General features: G+C 50.1%; 1 protein-coding gene across 1 annotated transcript in view; it reads left to right on the forward strand.

Moving 5' to 3' along the window:
* The window catches only part of VAV2 (vav guanine nucleotide exchange factor 2), a 123,337-nt gene that overhangs the window by 96,626 nt on the left and 7,005 nt on the right, over positions 1-19,706 (forward strand). Inside the window, exons 6-22 of the mRNA XM_082775564.1 lie at positions 1,800-1,898; positions 3,377-3,445; positions 4,118-4,218; positions 7,388-7,487; positions 8,816-8,911; positions 9,320-9,388; positions 12,090-12,176; positions 13,878-13,963; positions 14,488-14,620; positions 15,681-15,790; positions 16,051-16,152; positions 16,267-16,355; positions 17,136-17,152; positions 17,432-17,453; positions 18,685-18,812; positions 19,016-19,090; positions 19,456-19,508. Coding sequence (XP_082631690.1) covers positions 1,800-1,898; positions 3,377-3,445; positions 4,118-4,218; positions 7,388-7,487; positions 8,816-8,911; positions 9,320-9,388; positions 12,090-12,176; positions 13,878-13,963; positions 14,488-14,620; positions 15,681-15,790; positions 16,051-16,152; positions 16,267-16,355; positions 17,136-17,152; positions 17,432-17,453; positions 18,685-18,812; positions 19,016-19,090; positions 19,456-19,508 — 1,436 coding nt within the window. The remainder of the gene's footprint in view (positions 1-1,799; positions 1,899-3,376; positions 3,446-4,117; positions 4,219-7,387; positions 7,488-8,815; positions 8,912-9,319; positions 9,389-12,089; positions 12,177-13,877; positions 13,964-14,487; positions 14,621-15,680; positions 15,791-16,050; positions 16,153-16,266; positions 16,356-17,135; positions 17,153-17,431; positions 17,454-18,684; positions 18,813-19,015; positions 19,091-19,455; positions 19,509-19,706) is intronic.

Below are 19,706 nucleotides of genomic sequence, written 5' to 3' on the forward strand. Positions count from 1 at the left end.
GCTGCTGAGCCAGCGCAGAGTGTGTCGCTGCAGCCCCTCTGGGGGGCGACGGGGCTCGTACGTGCTCCATCACCGAGCCTCGTGCCCTGTGCGACGGTATTTTTAGATCCGGGCTGGCAGATTTGTGTGCTGAGGGTTCAGCACGAGGGTTGGAGCTTGTTCCTGCTCCTGCCTGGGTGCTTGGAGCTTTCACGGCTGAGATTCCTGGAGTTAGGGGACCTAGGGCCTTGTGTGGCTTTGTGGAGAAGCAGCCGACCTCATGTGTCACCTCCAAAGACAGTGGGGAAAAGCAGGAGTGCGGCATGCAAGACATCACAGAGGGACTTGCATTGACTCCAAGGGGCTCTGGTGCAAGTTTCCTGCTCCATGGATGGGCCAGGAAGGTGATGGTGGCTCTTGCATCTCCCCAGAGGTGCCTTCAGCCCTCCTTGCTGCCTGTGTCCCCACGGAGAAGGGCCACACTGGTTTTTGCTGGTGCAGAGCTGGAAGGGAGCCTTCCATCAGAGCACAAGCTTCCACATTCTCCCATCCCCTGATATCTGCCAGCTCTGGATTCGTGTAAACCCCAATTACTGCCTCCTGCTGGCAAACAGCAGCTGGCCGTGGTGCAGAGCTCCCTGCAGCACAGCAGGATAAATGCACGCTTTGCTGAGCCATTCAACACCCAAAACACATGGATGGGTGCTGGGAGCTTGGGAACCAAAACCAAGCCTGGCCACGGGTGATGTGAAAGCTGTGACGATGCTGGATGAGGCGTTTCATCTCTTCACCCCTTGTCTGCAGCCTGAGCAGCTCCAAAAACCTTTCTGGATTAAGGAGCTGGGCACAAAGTGTCCCCAGGGACCCCTGCCAAAGCGAATGGTCCCATGACACGGGTGCCCAGCAGGCAGGCAGTGCCAGATTAGGGGCGGTGAGAACAGTTTTTCAGTGCCCTCTGCAGTGTTTTGTTTCCTTGGGCACCCCCTTTCCTCCCTGCCCTTGAGCAAGAGTCTAGTTTTAATACAATCACCCACGTTTCTGTCTCGATATTGGATTCTTTTTAAGCTGTGTTGCCATAGCGAGTGTGTAACGCTAATTGGTTTCTTGTATTTCTGCATGCTTCAGATTAGATACATGCAGGTAAGCCGCATCGATTAAAACACCGGTTTGCTGCTAGGTCCAAACTGGGGGTTACAACAGGCACGCTGAGGATGTGCCGTCCCGTGCATGATCATTACATCAAACCACCGACTGAATCACCCCCCAAACTCGGCACTGGCAAGTGCTTCACCTCCCACCACGACTCCTCAGCTCCTCTTTACAGAGGTAGAGAAGTGACTCCAGGAGTTGAGGCTTTGAAAAAAAAACACACCAACACGTGTAGTATCAGATCTGACCTAAAATCATGAGACTTGGCAGCCCTGGCAGGGGATTTGTATAAGTCTAACGTATTATTTATGACCCATTTAGGCTCTGCTGTGATTTTCATCTTAAGCAAAAAAAAAAAAAAAAAAGAGAGAGAAAAAGAGCATTTCTCTCTCATTTATTCTTTAGCCGATAGTCTTTGGTGATGGAGCTATAATAAATGGAAAAATGCAATGCTGTCCATGCTGAAACACACTGAATAGTAGAGCCAGAGTTTCTTCCTAATTTTTTTGGATAAAAATAGTTTCCTTTAACATAAACTAATGCCAATACTTCTCTGCCTGTCCTGACTTGGGCTTGTTACAACTTTGCCATCACTGAAGGCCAAATGAAGCTGTGTGAGCAGGACCACCATTAGGACTATCTGAACATGCATCACTTTAACTTTTTTCTAGAAAATGGGCATGACAGAAGATGACAAAAGAAATTGCTGTTTGCTAGAAATCCAAGAAACTGAGGCCAAATACTACAAAACACTTGAAGACATAGAAAAGGTAAGAACCGAGCCGTCCCTTTTTTATACCATTGCCTTCCACCCCATCACTCCATCCTGCCTTAATCTTGCCGTGTTAGTTCTTGCTGTGAGAGCTGGCAGATGCGATGAGGCAGGATCAGTGCACTCAGATGTTAAATTGCAAGAGGAGGAGGAGGAGGACACAGAAAACCCATCCTGACAAGCACAAATGCGCAGCCTGTAATGGCAGGAGCTGAAGAGCATATTTTTTTTTCTGATCACTGCATGTTGGAAATAGGCTGAAAAATTCCCTGCTGTGTCCCCCCACCCCATGGTAAGAAGTTCCTGCTCCGCTCCCCCTGGTCGCTGATAAGAGCCGTGGTTGCAGATATCTTATCTCTTCTTCGATTTCCACCGAGTAATTTGAAGGAGTTCCTTTGTTCTGGGCGTTTTTCAAAAGTGCTGAAGCTGTGCTGACTTGTCATTGAAGCTAATTGGATTAAAAGTAACATTCCACTGCTCAAATTCATGGGCTTTAATTGGGTTTGGTAAATTATTTTTGTGCCTTTCTTTTAAAATAAAACGAACGCCGCAGCAAGGCAGTGGAGTCATGGGTGCTGCCGGAGCCTGGAGGTGGTTTCTGCTCCAAGGAAAGTGGCAGGAATGAAGAACAATAGTGAAAATGAAGCTGCCATTTCTCATCACCCTAATGCTTTTGTTTTCCCCCTTCTGTGATTGTTTGCCTCAGTCTGCTGCAAGTTCCTGCAAAGGAGCTGGGCACAGAACTGAGTGCAATAAAACACCATTTCCCACTTTACAACCAAATGTCCTAATGTGTGCAAATAGCTCTTTTTCTTTGAAAACAGCCATAAACCCTCTGTTTCAGTCTAAAAAAAAAGAGTTAAGTTATTGCTTTGATATCCTTCAAAACAGCTTGCAGAGGCTTAGCAGGTTCTGACGGCATGTTAAGGGCCAGAGGGTCCTGTCTCCAGTGCATCGCATCTGTGTTGTGTTTTTTCGTGTAGTTACAAGTACTGTGGATATTTCTATTAATATGTATTTGTTCAGAAAGGCATTTCCAATGTAATCATATCAGCTACGCTTTTTCAAGGGCGAAATTCTAGGGAGAGAATCAAAGATGCTTCAGAGCTGCTCACGGCTGCAGCCAAGAGCTGCAATGTGGTGGGAAAACTAGCAGGTTTATAAAGTAAAATAAAGTAAAATAAAAAATAAAATAAAATAAAATAAAATAAAATAAAATAAAATAAAATAAAATAAAATAAAATAAAATAAAATAAAATAAAATAAATAGTTTAATAGAGGTAGTAGCACTGGGGTGTCCTGCACCTTCCCTGCTGGATGGGCCCCTTGCAAATGCACAAATTCATTAAAGCTGGGCGTCTAGCTGCCAAGGTAAATGCAGCTGGTGAAACAGGAAGGTATCTCCCTTACACAGAAAAAAAGAACAACACTTGTTCTCTCTCCAATTTCAATCCCTTTTCCACTTGCCTCTTGCAGAACTACATGAACCCACTGAAGCTGGTACTGACTCCCCAGGACATGGAAGCTATTTTCATCAATTTGGAGGTAACAACACAAACGCTGGCTTAAATATTTGCTCTTTTCATGGCAGCTTAGCTTCCCACTTATGAGAAGACTTTGAGATTGCACATTAGATTCCTGCCTTTCCATGAACAAGTTCGGTCCTCCATCTGCTGCAGAGCTTGAGTGGGCTTAGGAGATTTTTTTTTAAGTGCTTATTATTAAAGTTGGGGATTATATGAACTCTAGGTAAGAAAATAATTTTATACAGTGGATGTTCCAAGGCTGGGCCTTGGCCTGTGTGTATTTTAGCTGTGCTTAGAAATGCTTTGGAAAGACAGCAGGGCTGTTTCAGAAGCAGGCAGGATGGAGAAAAATGAAGCCCCCAGCTGGGCAGGAGGGGCAGGGTGGTGTGGCAGAGACGTGTTCCCTGCAGAAAGGTTGGATGCTGCTGGTGTGGGCACTCTGTGGGATCAGGGGGGCTATTTCCACACCCGCTATGGAGCTCTATCAGCTTGCATTTGTCCTATCTGAATGACAGCCTTGTACTTATTGCCGTTTAGGGCTGATCTCACCCAGGAAGGCTTATTTTAAAAACAGCTAAAAAGAAAAAGAGAGAATGACTGCCTGATGAAGAAGTGAACGTGCATGTCTTCAGGCTCTGTTTGCCCACGCGCTTTAAGTGTGTTTAAAGTATTGATTGTTTCTTCATTTTAGGACCTAATTAAAGTGCACTTCAATTTCCTGCGAGCCATCGACGTCTCTATGATGTCTGGAGGAAGCAGCCTGGCAAAAGTATTTCTGGAATTCAAAGAGAGGTAAAAAGGAAACTCGGCCTTCAGACAACTCTGGTTTTCACAAAGGAGGGTTTCTAACTGCATGTGTGTTGCAGCAGACCACTTTCAGCAATTTATCAGCAATTCAGCAGCGAGGTGCTGTTGGGCTGCTGAGACATCACTTGGACCTGCCCTTAAACACAACACGTTGGGAGAGGTTTACCAGCAGGGAGACGGGGAGATAAAGGTGGGAAGGTTTTGATTACAGTGAGCCAGAATGGAATAAAACCTCTCTCCCCTGCATGGGCTTTAATGCTGTCTTCTCCTGCAAGCCCTGATGGGGATTTGAGGGCCTGGAGCGTGGCAGCATCAGGCCTGGCAGAGAGACGTCTGTCTGGTTAGCTCAGAGCAGTGGTTTGCTATAAAAATCCCGTGTTTGGCACTGGCGTTGCCCTGCACCTATGGAATGATGAATAAATGGGAAAGTTGCTTTCGCAAACAGAATAGGTTCTGTGTTTTGGCAGCTGCGAGCAGGGGTACCCCCGAACACAAAGATAAGGTTAATAAAAGCCTTTAATATCCTTAACACTAATCAAAGGCCTGATTCATTGTGGACTCATGCCAGGGTGTTATTTCACTGTGATTAAACCAGTGTCTAGACATAGAAATGCCATTCAGAAGTCAATAACTCCAGAAATACCATCTGCATTAATAATACACCGTAAGGTCAGATATTCCATCACTCACAGTGCCTCTTTTAGAAGGGAATGTTTCTTGGATTAAAGAAAAAAAGTTTCCAAAGAAGAATGCAAATAACTTAAAAATGCTCATAAAGCCCACTTAGGTGATTTTAATTTCCTAATTCCTGACTCGGCTCTGTGCACATGAGTGCTGTCCCCAGGCATGAATCCTTTCTTGAAGCTGGGATGGAGCTGTGCAGGCGGGGACAAGGAAGGGATGTGGGCATCCCTGGGCTGACCTGCATGGCTACACAGGAGCTAGGAGCTTGCAAGCTGCTGAGATCAAGATCTGGCCAATTACAGCAATTTTTGGTAAATGAAAGACAAACCAAGAAAAGAAAAGAGAAAAGAAGAGAAAAGAAAATAAGAAAAGGCCACTTTTCTATTTGTCACAACAAGGTTTTGCGCATCAGCTCAGAGCAGTGCAGGAGCGGAGCAAAGCGTCCCTGTTGCTGCTTCTGTGAGCTCGGCCACAGCAGAGGGGGTGCCCTGCTGGGAAATACTTAGAAAAATGTTAAGCCGAGAACTGCACCGGTCTCTTCAAGGAGAATAGGCTCCCAAAAGCGGGGAAGAAGAGTTTGGAGCAACTAGATCTGAACAGACAGGGTCCTTTCCCCCATAGGGAAAGGGCTGGGGGAAGGTGGCGATGTCCCCTGCTACAGCAAAGAGATGAGGGTGCAGGAGGAGACAGCAAGCTCGCATGGCGAGATGGCATTGCCCCACCAAGAAGTGGATGTGGGCTTCCAGAGTCCCTGTGCTGAGACCTTCCTCATCTAATGTAGCCATGACAAATAGCTCTTGCTCCTGTCCACATCCTCGGAGACGCCCTGGCAAAATGATGCATTGCTATTCTGCTTTGCAGATTTTTTTTTCTTAAAGGAAATAGTTTGTAAATCTCTTTCTGTGAAGGCTGGAGGTTTGAATTTATGCTCCCAAAGCCTCTTCGAATCTCTCCAAGTGCTGGCAAGATAGATATTATTGTGCCCGCTCAGAAGTTGTCAAGGGGAAAAAGGCAGAAGAATAATCTGTATTGGCTGCGGCGTGGTCGGGGACTGCGGAGCCCATAAATCTCTCCATTCAATTACCTGCCGGGTCCGAGGGTCCCACGTTTACAGAGCAACACCGGGGCAGGTGCTGGAGATCGTCCCCATCGAGAAGCGAGGCCCCGGAATAACGGATGAGTTGCAGCGCCCGGCTGAATGTGTGTCTTATCAGCAGCAATGCAGTTAACAGCGAGGAATGGAGGGGGGAAACCCAAACCTGTCACGTAGGATTAATGAGCAAGATGGAGGAGAAGGGGGAATCCACAGCAGAACCGCTCTGTTTGTGTCAGGTGTTTAGATTTGTAGCGTGGGGTGTCCTTACGGAGCTGTGCTGTGTTTCCAAAGGCTGTCACAACCCTCTTTCCCCAAGTCCCCCCTTTTTGTGGTCTCAGGTGGGTCCCCTTCCCCTTCCCCTTGAAGCACACGATGCGCTGCTGCACACCTGAAGCTCTGCTGGGACTTTTCAGAAGACATCCTTGGGATTTAGGGGGCTTTGAAGCCTCTGGTTCCCTGGTGAGGTGCAATAATTACCACCCACGCCCACTCTGAGCTCTTCTCAAGAATGGAAAGTTTCTTCTCTGTATTTGGTGAAGCACCCGTGAGGTGTGCGCATTAGTGCCACTGCTTTTTGGGCTGTGAGCAGCTGGGACACAGGAAGAAGAAGTATTTTTGTGGGGAGAGGATCATAAAGACAAATACACAGGGCTTGAGCATTGCAGGGTCTGGTGGCAGCCACATTTGGAAATGCTCTCGGGAAATAGATTATATTGGTGTTTGGGCTTTTTCCCTTTGTGCCTGGAAGCTGCTTGCTTTTACACAAAGGCTCTGCCCTTGCAAACCATAGTGTGGCATAGCCAGAAAACCAGAGAGCATCATGCTCGAGGAGGCACAGCACCAATTAAGACATCGAGGGGATTATGTCAGTGTTGTAATCTTGAGAAAAAAGCTGACTAGCAGCAGAAGAGCCGCTGCAGTGAGGCACGTGCTTGGGCTGCAGGGTTCAGCGCTCGCCCCCTCCATGCATTTCCCTTCATCTGCTGCCCCTCGCTGTGGTCAGAGTGGCCCAAAGCATCCTATTTCTTTTAGTATTTGCAAGAGGGATTTGTCTGCTCTGCCCCAGACACAGGGGAGTGAGGGGCTGGGCTGGCTGGGGCCGTGCTTTGGGACTCGGGAGCTGCTGTAGCTCCAGAAATGGGGCTGCACAGCCCCTTGTGCTGAATTGCCCCAAGAGCCTCCAGCTCTGCAAACTCCAAAAGATGTCAGCGTTAAAAAGCACTGCAGTAAAAGCATGTTAATACTAAGCAGTTACACAGGGAGTAGCCGTTCACCTTGTCCTCCCACCATGTACGTGCGTATAGATCTTGTATAACGGGTTATAACTGCCAGCGAGTGTTTCCGATTAAATTTGTGATTTTTTCCCTTCCCAAGGCTACTGATTTACGGCAAGTACTGCAGCCACATGGAGTACGCCCAGACCACGCTCAACCACCTCATCGCGAACAGGGAGGACGTGCGGCAGAAGGTGGAGGTGAGCACCTTGGGGTGCTGAGGGCTCCCCGGACCCTGCCACAGGTTTGGGAGGGCTGCGGGCGCTGCTGGCACGTTGGAAATGCTGGATTTTGTGAGAGACGGGGGCTGGGGACTGAGCTTGTGTTACCCCAGCTGGGAGCAGAGCTGGGGGGTTTCTTATCCTGGCCCCTGCTTGCTTCTTCCTCTCCCAACCCAAAACCATGCTCTGTCCTTCCTCCCTGGGGTTAAACCAGATGAAAGCATCTGGGCAGCTCTATTTGTGCGCAGGACTGGCTGTGGACCAATTGCTGTCTTGGTAGAAACCCAAAGGCATTGAGCATCCACACGTGGGGACCCAGCTGGCTTCCCGAGATCCCACACGGTGCTGGGGACAGTCAGAGGCAAACCCAAGTCCCCACACAAGTGCCCTGATTTCCCTGCTGCCCTCCTGCCCCAGCACAAAGGCTTGGGGTAAATAGGGGCAGATCCAGGTGCTGAGCAGCTCAAAGGAGCCCCAGAAGGGATGTGCTGTTTAAGCTGCAGTTTTTCTCTAATTTCTGCTTTCGTCTTGATGCTGATCTGCGTTTGCGGGGCTGTCTGTGCGCCTTACCTTGTTGTCTGCAAATGTCCCTTGACTCCTTGTGCAAAAATAGCAACCCAATTTGGGGATAAGGCTGTGCATTCAGTAATTACTTGAAACATCTTCCCCGGATTTTGCATCGTGCTATCAGGGGCCGAGCTGCATGCTCTGCTGAAGGCTTGGTTGCTGTGACATCCCCTTGCTCCTGTGCTTTTCCGTGTGCTCCCTCCCTCGAGGCAGCTCAGCTGATCCTCCTGAAGCCACGGAGAGGTCCTGGGCTAGCACAGCCTCATATCCAAACGGGTCTGGATGAAGGTAGCTGTGCAAAACTTCCTGTGATCACATTAGCTTATCTTAATGACTTTAATGCTTATCAGCAAAGCCACAGCAACTGTCTCCGTGCTTGCTCCCAGCCCCTTGCAAATAAAATGCATTAGTTCAAGCCAGTGAGGAGGTGAGTTAAGCTAATGCGTTTCATTTGACATTTCCTGAGGTCTAGGAGCACTCACATGCTCTCCTAATGAGCAGCATCTCATTAAGCTGCAGTAGCTCAGCTGCATGAGAATGCCTGCATTTGAGGGTCCAGCCCCTGTGTGTTATTCCTCGATAACCTCCACGGTGGCGGCCCTGCGAGCGGATCCTCAGCAGAACAGAGGTTACAGAAGCAAAACGTTACAGCTGTGGAACTGTGTGTTTTTTTATTATTGTGGGGTAGTCATTGTTTTCTCTCAGCTACTTCACTCCTGCCTTATCGATTTCTTTAATAGGAATGCACGCTGAAGGTCCAGGATGGGAAATTTAAATTGCAGGATCTGCTGGTGGTTCCAATGCAAAGAGTTTTGAAATACCATCTCCTGCTAAAAGTAAGTGTTTCAGCATTAGCACTTCCCTCCAGCTGCCATCCTCGCTGTAGTATCTTTTGGCATTTACAGTAGAGAAGGAAGCATTGCCAGATGCAGAGTGAGGTTTGTTTTGTTTTTTTTTTCCCCCCTTTCAAATGAAATAATTACTAGAGCTACTTAACACGACATAATATTTGTGCCGTCTCTTAAAGTATGGTGACCTGGGGTAATTCTGCACTTGTTAGCCACAAGAGGCAGTTAATGAATATCAAATAAGCTTGCATATAATCTGATTATGTGTGAAATTCCTGCCGTCAGCTCCATGTAACGGGTCTCTGCAGCACCAGCAAGTTGGCGCCGTCCCCGTCCCGTGGCCGCAGCACCGATGCGGGCAGCTCCCCCCATGCATCCCCTGCTTTTGTGTTTCAGGAGCTGCTCAGCCACTCGTCAGAGCGCCCAGAGAAGCAGCAGCTGAAGGAGGCTCTGGAGGCGATGCAGGTACGGGTGTGTAGGTGACAGACAGCCCGGCAGCCTGGGAGAAGGCAGCGTCCCCTCCTTTAGGACATGTGTGTGCGTTGGGTGCTGTTTGACGGGATTGCTTCGCAGCACAGCTCTAGTCATCACCGTTATCTTCCTCCCTGAGCCTCTGGAGAAGCTGGTGTTTGTTGACAATGTAGGACTTTTCACTAATTACTGTTGGGGGTAAAGAGGCCGTGCCAAATTGGGCTCTTGGTTTTCTGGTAGGGATCTGGAGGAGCTCCAGCCGTACCTGCAAGACTGGGGGCACCCCTGGAGTCAGCCCCTGCCTGCATGGTGTCATCCAGGCTGGGGTGTCTGCTCTCCAAGTGTATTTTTTCAAAGAAAATAATGTTTCCAGAAACCTAGACTTCTTGCGGCAAAACCCGGATTTGTTTTAAATTTTTTGAGGAGGTGGAGCTGGGGACTCAACCAAAGGTTTTGTGACTTGGGTACATCCCCTTGGGCACCCCGAATTCACAGCAGGACCATTGCCAGCAGAATCTGATGGGAAGGTGATGGTTGCATCCAGTTTTCCTCTCGTAGAGCACCACGGAATTCATCCCCAGCATCATTTGTGTGCTCTGAGGTCACTTTGTTTGTTTTCTACCTCCGAGCCTCAGCTTTTTTAATGACACTGCATTTCCTGGCAGTTACATAAGGCTGGTGACCTTTTTAGCTGCTATCCCTGCAAGCCAGTGAAGGCAGAGCCGATATGTAGGTCGTCCTAGCCGAGGTTGTGTAAAGGACATTGCATTCCCTCTCCACGATACATGACCGTGGCCTCAGATGAACGCTCTGGGCAAGAGAAGGGAGCAGGGGAAGGGATTCTTCCTCGTGCCACAAATCACCTCTGTCCCCAAAATGTCCTGGCCGATGAGACAAAGTGACAAACCCGGTGACAGCTGTTAAACCCTGCTTATGGCCTCGTAATAACGGCATCCCCCACTACCTCTGCTAATAAATAAATGTACACAGTCCGGTTGCACTACAGAGTCAGCATTATTTGGAGGAAGCTGAGAGCTTTGTTTGCTTTCCCTGCCCCATCTCCAGGAGAGCGCGGATGCAATTCAGACCGCACAGGGCTCGCCGGGGGCGAAGGAAGCAGAGCAGTTTGATTTTAATTGATTTGTAAACCAAGGCTTAACATACAAGTAATGTTTTTCATCGAGATTCCAGCCTTTCTGTTTCCCGTGCTGGCAGACGCTATTATCCTGCTGTCCCCTCCTGAGAGCTGTGCAGGGGGTGCGTGCCTACAGCTGGAAGCGCGTCTCCCTTTTATTTTGCCCGCGTGGTTGCTAGCAGAAGGCAGTGGCAGTTTGCACCAAAAAGCTGCTCGTGGAGGTATTTGGTGCGTGCATTGTCCCTCCACGTGAGCACAGAGCTGAACCCCACGGGACGGGGAGGTGAGGCAGGTTCCCTGGTAAATCCTGCAGACCTGGTCTGCACATTGCTGCCGCTGTTTCGAGCCACCGATGATCCTGGGATTGGGTTTCCCCTTTGCACGTGAGACAGATTTGCTCAGCAGAAGGGAACAAATGCTCTGCTGAACACTCAAGTGCTGATGGAGAATGCCAGCCTGGTTTCATGAGGCTTTTAGTTTTGTCATTCTTCATAACCGTCCCTGCCACTGGCTGGCCTGGGCACTTGGTAATGTTACGAGTATTGTCATGCAGACTTGTGATTATCATCTGTGATTAACCCTTCCTGTGTTGGGAAGCCAGGGAAGGTCTCGCCTGGAGGGTTGTCTTAAAAAATTCCCTGCTCAGATTTAATCCAAAGTGACAGGAGCTGTTGTTGAGAACAAGGAGGCTGGGAGCAGATCAGAAGCAAACGGGCATCGAAGATACAGTTGGAAGGATGTGAGAAGTAGTTTCAGTTGAAGGAGCTGGGTTCCCTGTCTGGTGGGTCAAAATTTGGAGAAGCAGGGAATTTTTCAGAGAAGATCAAGTACCATTGAGTGTCTCCGTATTTCTCCAAACCACCTTTTTGTGTGGTTGGAAATCCTGGAGTTCAGAAGCGCTGGATTTAGGGATGCTCTTGTGGGCTGCCAGCAGGGCCAAGTTGCGGCAAGTGCCCTTCCCAGCAAACGTGCATCCAAAGCAGTTATTTTACAGACGTGGATGTTTTGACAAAGAAGGCTGGCTTGGAGCTTTTTTATCCGGGGCGATGATGGGAATTAAGGTGATGAGAGCTGGGAGTAAAGGGTGCTGCCGGGGCTCGCACCAGGCAAAAGCCGTGTGTTGGGTTTGCCATCGCAGCAGGAGCTGTCTGCCTGCTCGTGTACCACTGGATTAATGCATTGCCCTCTTCTGGGAAATGGGAAAAATTGCAGCAGCTGCCTGGTCGAGCAGTGCCAGCACAGCACAGGGCACAGGGCATGCCCTGGGGTGCTGGGATGGAGCCCACAGGTGCAGGCAGCGATGCTGGGTGCCAGCATGGGCTCCTTTGCTTCGACTCAAATTGCTGGGTTTTGTTTGTAATTCAGCAGAAATCTGCCAAGCTGCTTTTCCTTTTCTTCTGGTGACGCCTGTGCTCACAACACCCTGTGCTTTTTGGGTTCTTGCAGAGCTGCTTCTGGTCTCACGCGAGGAAAGGGGAGCAGGGGACACGTGGTGTCTGCTTTAGTGGAGGTGCTAGCTTTGTATGGGAACTAAAAATCAACACTCGCTTTTCTTTTCAGGACTTGGCCATGTACATAAACGAAGTAAAGAGAGACAAAGAGACTTTAAAGAAAATCAGCGAATTTCAGAGTTCTATAGAAAATTTGGTAAGTTGGAAGATTCTCGTCCCCAACTTTAACTAGATCAGGATGAGCATATTTGCTTTTTTGGTGCAGTTCTTACTGAATTCAGTGTGGATATTGCTAAGTTATTTGGGATGTGCTACCCAAGAAAGATCCCTGTGTTTTCACACGGTCCCTGACCATTGACAGTGTTCACACAGAACAGAAATGATTGCTTCATAAAAAAAAATGATGATTTGGGTGTAATACAGGGTGGGTTTTGTTGGTGGTATTACACTGAAAATGTTTCTCCAGGTTTTGCTCATGCTGTTAGTGTAGGGATGACCCAAGAAATCCCCAAATCAACTGTCACCTGCTACCTAAAGTAGCTTTCTTTTGTGGTCGAGGCAACAAAATGCTGGCCTAGACGTTCATGCTCTTGAAAGTGCATCAAGGCCTAATTGGAGGAGGATGGCGTGTACAATATGCACCTAATTCCAAAATCTCAAGCAGCTATTTTAAAGGGAATCTTATCTTCCAAACTCCAGAGGCCTCAAACACATGGTCCCATTACCATGCACCAGCCACCCCCCAGCACTCCTGTGCTTTTAGCCCTGAACGAGCCCATTAATTTAATGTTCAGCAGCAGAGCTGCAGGCTAACGAGCTTTTTCCCCCCATTTGTGGTGGGTCAGCTGCAGGCACAGCTGCTCCGCAGGCCGGCTTTACGCTGGGGTAATGCAATTTGGGGTCTGACACCTGAGATGCTTCAAAAGGGCTGAGGGGGGGAGATGCTGAGCACTGCCCACCCCAAGGGCTTCCCGGAGGCATGGCAGGTTTGGGTTCTTTAAGCCAAAGGTTTGAAAACGATGAACTTTTAATTGATGATTACTTAACAGAGGGAGGCAAAATGCTTAATGTTCAAGAGAAACCTGCAAAAAAAAATCTCAGGTGGGATCCGGGCCATTGAAGCTCACGGGTTTTGATTGAAACGGTCATGATAATCTAGATCTGTGCGAACAACCAGACGTGGCACGCCATAAAAACACAAATGCAAATGGGGGCATTAAGCAGCTCCTTCTCGACTTGCAGCAGGCGGAGAGCAGCTTTGACGTGCAGGAGATGAAATGTTAGCAAAGCGGTGACTCCTGTCTGCAGATCAATCCCACACACGTTCTGCTCGGGTGTTCCCTTTCGCTGCACGGGGCTGGAAGTTGTGGAGTGATTGGTGTTATGTATACAGAGCCCACATGGCACAGCAATGAAATAATTATAGACTGTACACACAGCTGGATAAAATATTTATTTTCCTGACTCGCGGTGACTCTTCATGGTATTTTTCTTTCTGTAAGAAGCACATAAGTGGGCTGATTCATGGGGCTTGGTGGTGGCGCGGCCCTGAGTAGTGTGCAAGCATTTCGAGCTGAAAATCCAACTGGTGAGACTATCGGTTGGATTCCAACCTGCCCCAAAATGCCCAGTCCTGGTTCAGGATGGGTATCAAAACTACAGAGCCCTGGCTCCAGTTTTGTAGAAAACCCTGTAAATAAAACTTATTTTGTTGGAATTTTGCTTTCTGGATGCCAAATCTTCCAAAACTACTTTGAGCCCTGCCTTGGGACAGGGTGCTGGTCCTCCTGTGGTCCCCCTCCTGGTGTCAGGGCCATGCTTGGGCTTGGGTTGCCCTTGGCGAGGGTGATCCTGGGCACAGGAGCTGCAGATCTGAGCCCCGCTTTGCTTTCTGCAGCAAGTGAAGCTGGAGGAGTTTGGGAGGCCGAAGATAGACGGCGAGCTGAAGGTCCGCTCCATCGTGAACCACACCAAGCAGGACAGGTGAGCGAGCAGCAGCATCCTCCTAAAAGATAAAAGGAGACCCTTCCCCGAAGTCACTGATTGTCCCTGCTAGGGTGACACAGCCAGCGGAGCTGTTTGGCTACTGCTGCTCTCTGCAGGAAGGGATAGAAAGCACAACTTAAAATTTAAATTTTGAAGGAGAAAAGCAGTCCTCAGAAGTTTCCCCCACCCCAAAACATGCCCTTTGTTTGGCCTCCCCCCTCGCCTCCAGGGCTGCTCTGCAAACAGCTGCTCGGTGACCTGTGCGCTGGGTTAATGCCTCTTGAATTACCTGCACCAGGCACGTGGCCGCCCATCTCCAGATATTTTGTGCCCAATTATTCAATTACTGCCTGGAGTCGCATTGACAGAAAGCACCATCGATGTGGAATTATAGCACAGGGGGAGCATTGAGCTGTGCGGGCTGGGGATGCTCTGCAGAGCTTCCCAAACCCTTTCCCCTGAACGGGGCCCGTAATTCGAGGTCTGACTGACTCGCTTGTTTGTTTGCTTGCTTTGGGCAGGTATTTATTTTTATTTGATAAAGTGGTGATCGTCTGCAAAAGGAAAGGCTACAATTACGAGCTGAAAGAAATTATTGAGCTGTTCTTCCACAAGATGACGGACGACCCTATGAACAACAAGGACATTAAGAAGGTAGGTGGACCGGGGATTAGCTCTGCTGGAGAGCTTTGTGGAGCTGTTCGGGCCACTCCTTGGGCAGCACATTTCCAGCAGCCTTTTAAAATAGAATCAGAGCTCGCAAAATGCTGGAACATAAAGGCTTGGCTTTCAGGGCAGCCTTACAGAGAGTTGGGAAATGCTTACAAACGTGGGGTTGGGCTTGATCCTTTGACCTCCAGCCTTGGAAAACAGCCCTGGAGAGCCTGGGATGGTTTGCCAGGAGGGAGAGAAAGCAGCTCCTGGCAGCAAGGGGCGGCAGGGAGTGGGAGCAGGGAGTGGGGCAGGGAGGGAAGGTCCCTGGCAAGGCAATGCCAGCGCTGCCACCAGCCTGCCAAAATCAGCACTTGGCAAAGGAACATCATTTTGCCAGTGGTTTGGGGCTTAGCCTGCGGCCATGGAGGAAAACCTCCTCCCAGGTACCAGTTAGTTAATCCACCAAGGCGCGATGCAGGGAGGTGTTGTACGGATGGGAGCAGTGGCTGTCGGGTGAGAATAGCTGATGTTGCCACTTGGGTGCTGAAGAAATGCTGTTAGCTTTGTGTTTTACTGAAATATGTTTCCACTTTGCTCTCCTATGCTTTCTAGTCTCATGGAAAAATGGTAAGCAAAGCACACAATTTTCTCTCGTGTTTCTCTGTGCAGTGTTGTAACGAGACAGGCAGAGCATATGGACATTGGGCAGGTCAGATGTTCCTCCTGGGCTGTCAGGGAGAGGAGTAATGGCTGGGGAGGATCCACTGAAGCAGAAAAATCCAGGTTCTCTCATCTGCCACCGTAAAATCCCGTTTGGCCCTAGCGCACAGTGCAGAGCTGATTCAGGCATCGTTAGCTGTAATGTGTTGTAGAGATAAAGAGCTGTTCTTCCTTCTTCCCTGCTGTTATCCACACAAAGGTGCTGTAGTCCTTCAGGAACAGGGAAAGGGGCAGGAATTAAGAGTAATTCTTGAGAAGCCTGGATAAAAGTGTGCCGTGTCTTGTTGCTCTGCTGCTGTGAGAGCAGCGGTTCAGTCAGTTCTCTCGTTTCCTCTTGCAGTGGTCCTATGGCTTCTACCTAATCCACCTCCAAGGAAAGCAGGGCTTCCAGTTCTTCTGCAAGACAGAGGAAATGAAGAGGAAGTGGATGGAGCAGTTTGAGATGGCAATGTGAGCGCCCGGCACGGGGGGGGAAGGTGTCTGGGGCTTGCTGATTGTCAGAGACCAGCTCCGACAGCCGAGCCTGTGATGGGGCGGTTCACGGGGGCTTGCAGGATGGGTCTCTGATTAAAAGGAGTTTGGGCCCAGCACAAAATCACCTGCCCCGAGTGTTTGCACCAAAGCATTTCCAAATTTTGTCCAAAATGCAAACACCTCCTGCTGTGAGAGGCCCTGGGGGCAGGTCAGTAACCCCCAGCCCTTCCCCTCAGGTCCAACATAAAGCCAGAGAAAGCCAACGCAAATCACCACAGCTTTCAGATGTACACGTTTGAGAAGACTACCAACTGCAAAGCGTGCAAGATGTTCCTCAGGTGAGCCACATCCTCCTGGCTTTTCTGCCTCTGCACTCAAACACGGAAGCAGGTCTCGGAGCTGGGGCTGAATTAAGGCTTTGTGACTTCTTTTATTTTTTTCGTTTTGCACAGAGGAACGTTCTACCAGGGCTATCTCTGCCCGAAATGTGGAGCTGGTGCTCATAAGGAGTGCTTGGAAATCATTCCTCCCTGCAAGATCGGTGAGTTATTTGTCAGCATTGGCAGCTTCTGGCAAGGAGGTGAATGTATGCCATGATCCCAAAGGTCTTCCCGAGACAGCTCCGTCAGCTGTTTGTTTTAACACCTACCAAAATCTGAGGATGCTGCCAGCCACTTCTCAGGGCTACAGTTCATAAAGGCTGATGGTTTTAAACACAAACAAAACACCAAAAATCAAACAGTCCCATCCCTGCATGGCCACAAATCACAGGAACTCTGTGCGCTGTGGGGTGCACATGGGGTGAGGAAAGGCCTTTAAGGGGGCTGGCCGATGACTTTTCCATCTGAAAACATTGGTTGGTGCACGCAGGAGTGAGCTCTGCAGCGTTCATGCTTTTGGTGAGGGGGAGAAGCCTCCAGACCCTGTAGTGCTGGGGTGTGGGAGGCAGAAATCCCTGTCCCCGAGCTAATCTGGGCAGATCTTTGGTGCTCCTGTGACCAAAGCTCAGCACTGGAGCTTTGTGGCGGGGAGGATGTGGGGGATTTTCGTGGAGCAGCATCGGAAGGGGTTTGGGAGGGGAATGGAGAAGAAATGAAATTTCAAAACTTTTGGTGCAAGTGAGAAAACGGCCAGGCCAGCTCCGGCCCCTCTCGTCTCTTGCCACCAGGCCCTGAGCCAAGCAGTGGCCCCAGCCCCTGCCTGGCTCTCCTTTGGTTCTGGCCAGGTGTTGATGCCACTTTATGAATTCTCATGGCACCAAGAGAAGTAAGGGGTTTATGGCCTGTTAAATTAACCACCTGTTTCAACATGTCTCTTGCAGGTTCTTCAGCAGAGCAGGTACGTTGCTCAGTGCCCCTTTTCCCTCTCTGCATGGGGCAGGCCCATGTTCTCACCTGGTCTGGGCACGGGCAGCTCCTGGGGGGGCACAGCGCCAATCTCGGGGGTCCCAAGCACTCTGGGGACAGGACTGGGGACTGACGGCTAAAACTGGACTGGTTTACACAGCACCGTGGGCCTTGGGAGGTGCCAGCACCTGGTTTCACATCGCCTTGTCTTTAACTGGGGAGAGCTGGGGCTGCTGTGTCCTCACGGGGGCTTTTTCTTCTCTCTTTGCAGGATTTGCTGAGTGCTGGACCCGGTAAGGGCATTGCTGTATTGCAAGAGGGCATCTTGGTGGTAGCTGAAGGTGTCACCGAGGCTTGAGCACATGGGGTGGGGAAAGCTTCTGGGAACGGAGCTTTGGGATCCCAGGCAGTGGGATGGGATGGGACGGGACAGAACGGGATGTCTGGGGCTCTCCTCCTGCCCTCCAAAGCTGCACTTACTGCCAGGTCTCCTCCCTGTGCTCGGCCCCTAACCCACCAGGGAAGAGCTTCCACCCTGTAAATAACTCCCTGTCCCAGAGAGAGAGGAGGAGAGCTTGGCGAACCTGTGCCAGATCTTCCTCCAAAGCAAACCACAGTGGCACTGGTGGTGACAGGGGAACATCCTCCCACCCACGTGGGATGCACAGCCCCAGGCACTGCCCTCAGATGAGACTGTTAGTCGGGATGCTTGCTGCAACTTTATTCATATATTTGTTTATTTTATTTTCCTTCACTTCACACTAACCTGGACGGGGAGCCCTGGGCCCACCCTGCCCGTGCTCTGTCTCAAAGGAGAAGGAACAGTTTGTTTTTGTGCTTTTCCTGTTGAAAGGAAAGCCAAGCCTGGCAAAAAGAAACTTGAATCAAATTGCTGGTTTGGAAACACAGTGCAAAAGCACAGAGCTCTCTCTGGGCAGGGAGAGGCAGCTGGCGGCAGAGGTGGGGGAGCATTTTGAAGATAAACACTGTGGTTTTCGTGCAGTTTGTGAAGCTTATTTAATCTGCTGGTGTTTGCAAGACAACTGGACTTTGGCTGCAAGCTCCCAGGGACAGAGAGGTGCTCGGGTCCCAGGTCCTACAGAAATCCAGTGCAGGACGCCTGTTTGCAAGCATTTTGCAAGCGTTTTGTGGTCACGGGCATCGCTGCTGGACCTGGCAAGGTTCAGTGCTGACCGGGCATTGCCTGTTGAGAGCCTGTCTGCGACAGCAAAGTTCAAACCTGGGTGCAGGGTTTGGAGTTGGAGCTTTGGCTTGGCTCAGTCCCTCGCTGGCTTGTTTTCACTCACTGAACTCGGTCATCCATGTAACTTTAGGAGCCAATACTGTTTGCTGTGGGTGCTGATCCCTTTTGTTTTCATGCTTTCTGTCCCAAATTCCTGTCTGCTGGTGCCGTTAGATTTGTGGTTTACGGATAAGGAACAGCAGACAGCAGGGGGGTTATTGCAGTTTTGTTTTTTCTTAGCAGGGACTTAGCAGGAAACTGCTTTGTGTCTCTCCTCCCAGGTCCCAAAATGGTGGCAGTACAGAATTACCACGGGAACCCAGCGCCACCCGGCAAACCGGTGCTGACATTTCAGATTGGGGACGTGATCGAGCTGCTGAGGGGGGACCCAGACTCGCCGTGGTGGGAGGTGAGGGCCCTTTCCTCGCGGAGCTCTCAGCAAGTTTCAAACTGGTGTCACCTGCATCGTCCCTTCCCTTTGTCACCTTTCCCGTACTGTGGGGCCGGGCTGGGTCCACGGCAGCTGCAGTGGGGTCTGTCCCCAGCCCTGCACAGCAGAATCCTTGCTCCTCTGCCCATCCCCAGCTGATTTGCATCTTCTGTGTTCTGCAGGGGCGGCTGCTGCAGACGAAGAAGTCGGGTTACTTCCCCAGCTCGTCAGTAAAGCCCTGCCCTGTGGACGCGAGGGTATGTGCTAAGCCAGGAGCACCTGCAGGGGCTACGGTTGGGTGGCAGGGGAACTTCTGTTGCACTTTGGGAGACAAGAGATGCCCCAACAAGGCCTTTGGCTCTCCCCAGCCCATCCCAGTGGGATTTTTGATCCCAATTCCTGCCCTGCAGTGAGCCCATGGTGCCACCTCAGGAGCCTCGTATCAGTTGCAGTGCAGGAGAACTGCCCCGCACTATGTTCAGTAGTGCTGTCAGGCACTTCCAATTTTAAAAAAGGCTCAGATAACAAAAAATGCAGCGTGCTCATCACAGGTGTTTTGGGCAGGGAGGGTGGCTTGGCTGTAACACTGCCCTCACAGTAACGAGCAGTGCTCTCTTTGCAGCCTCCCAACAGCCGGCCGCCATCCCGGGAGATCGACTACACGGCGTACCCGTGGTGAGTCCCCCCGAAAGCCAAAAAGATGCGTTGGCTTTGCTTTTTAGTTGTTGCTCCGTCACAAACCCACTCTGACACGGAGCCGAGTACATGTTGCAGATGCTTTGTGTCCTGTCACAGTTGCACTGGTTCCAGGCACTGAAACCCACAGCGCCTGTGGGGATTTCATCACTGATGGAGAGGGACAAAAGGAGAGAT

This window comes from Aythya marila (genome assembly GCF_965140915.1).
Source record: "Aythya marila genome assembly, chromosome: 19".
Classification (NCBI taxonomy): Eukaryota; Metazoa; Chordata; class Aves; order Anseriformes; family Anatidae; genus Aythya; species Aythya marila.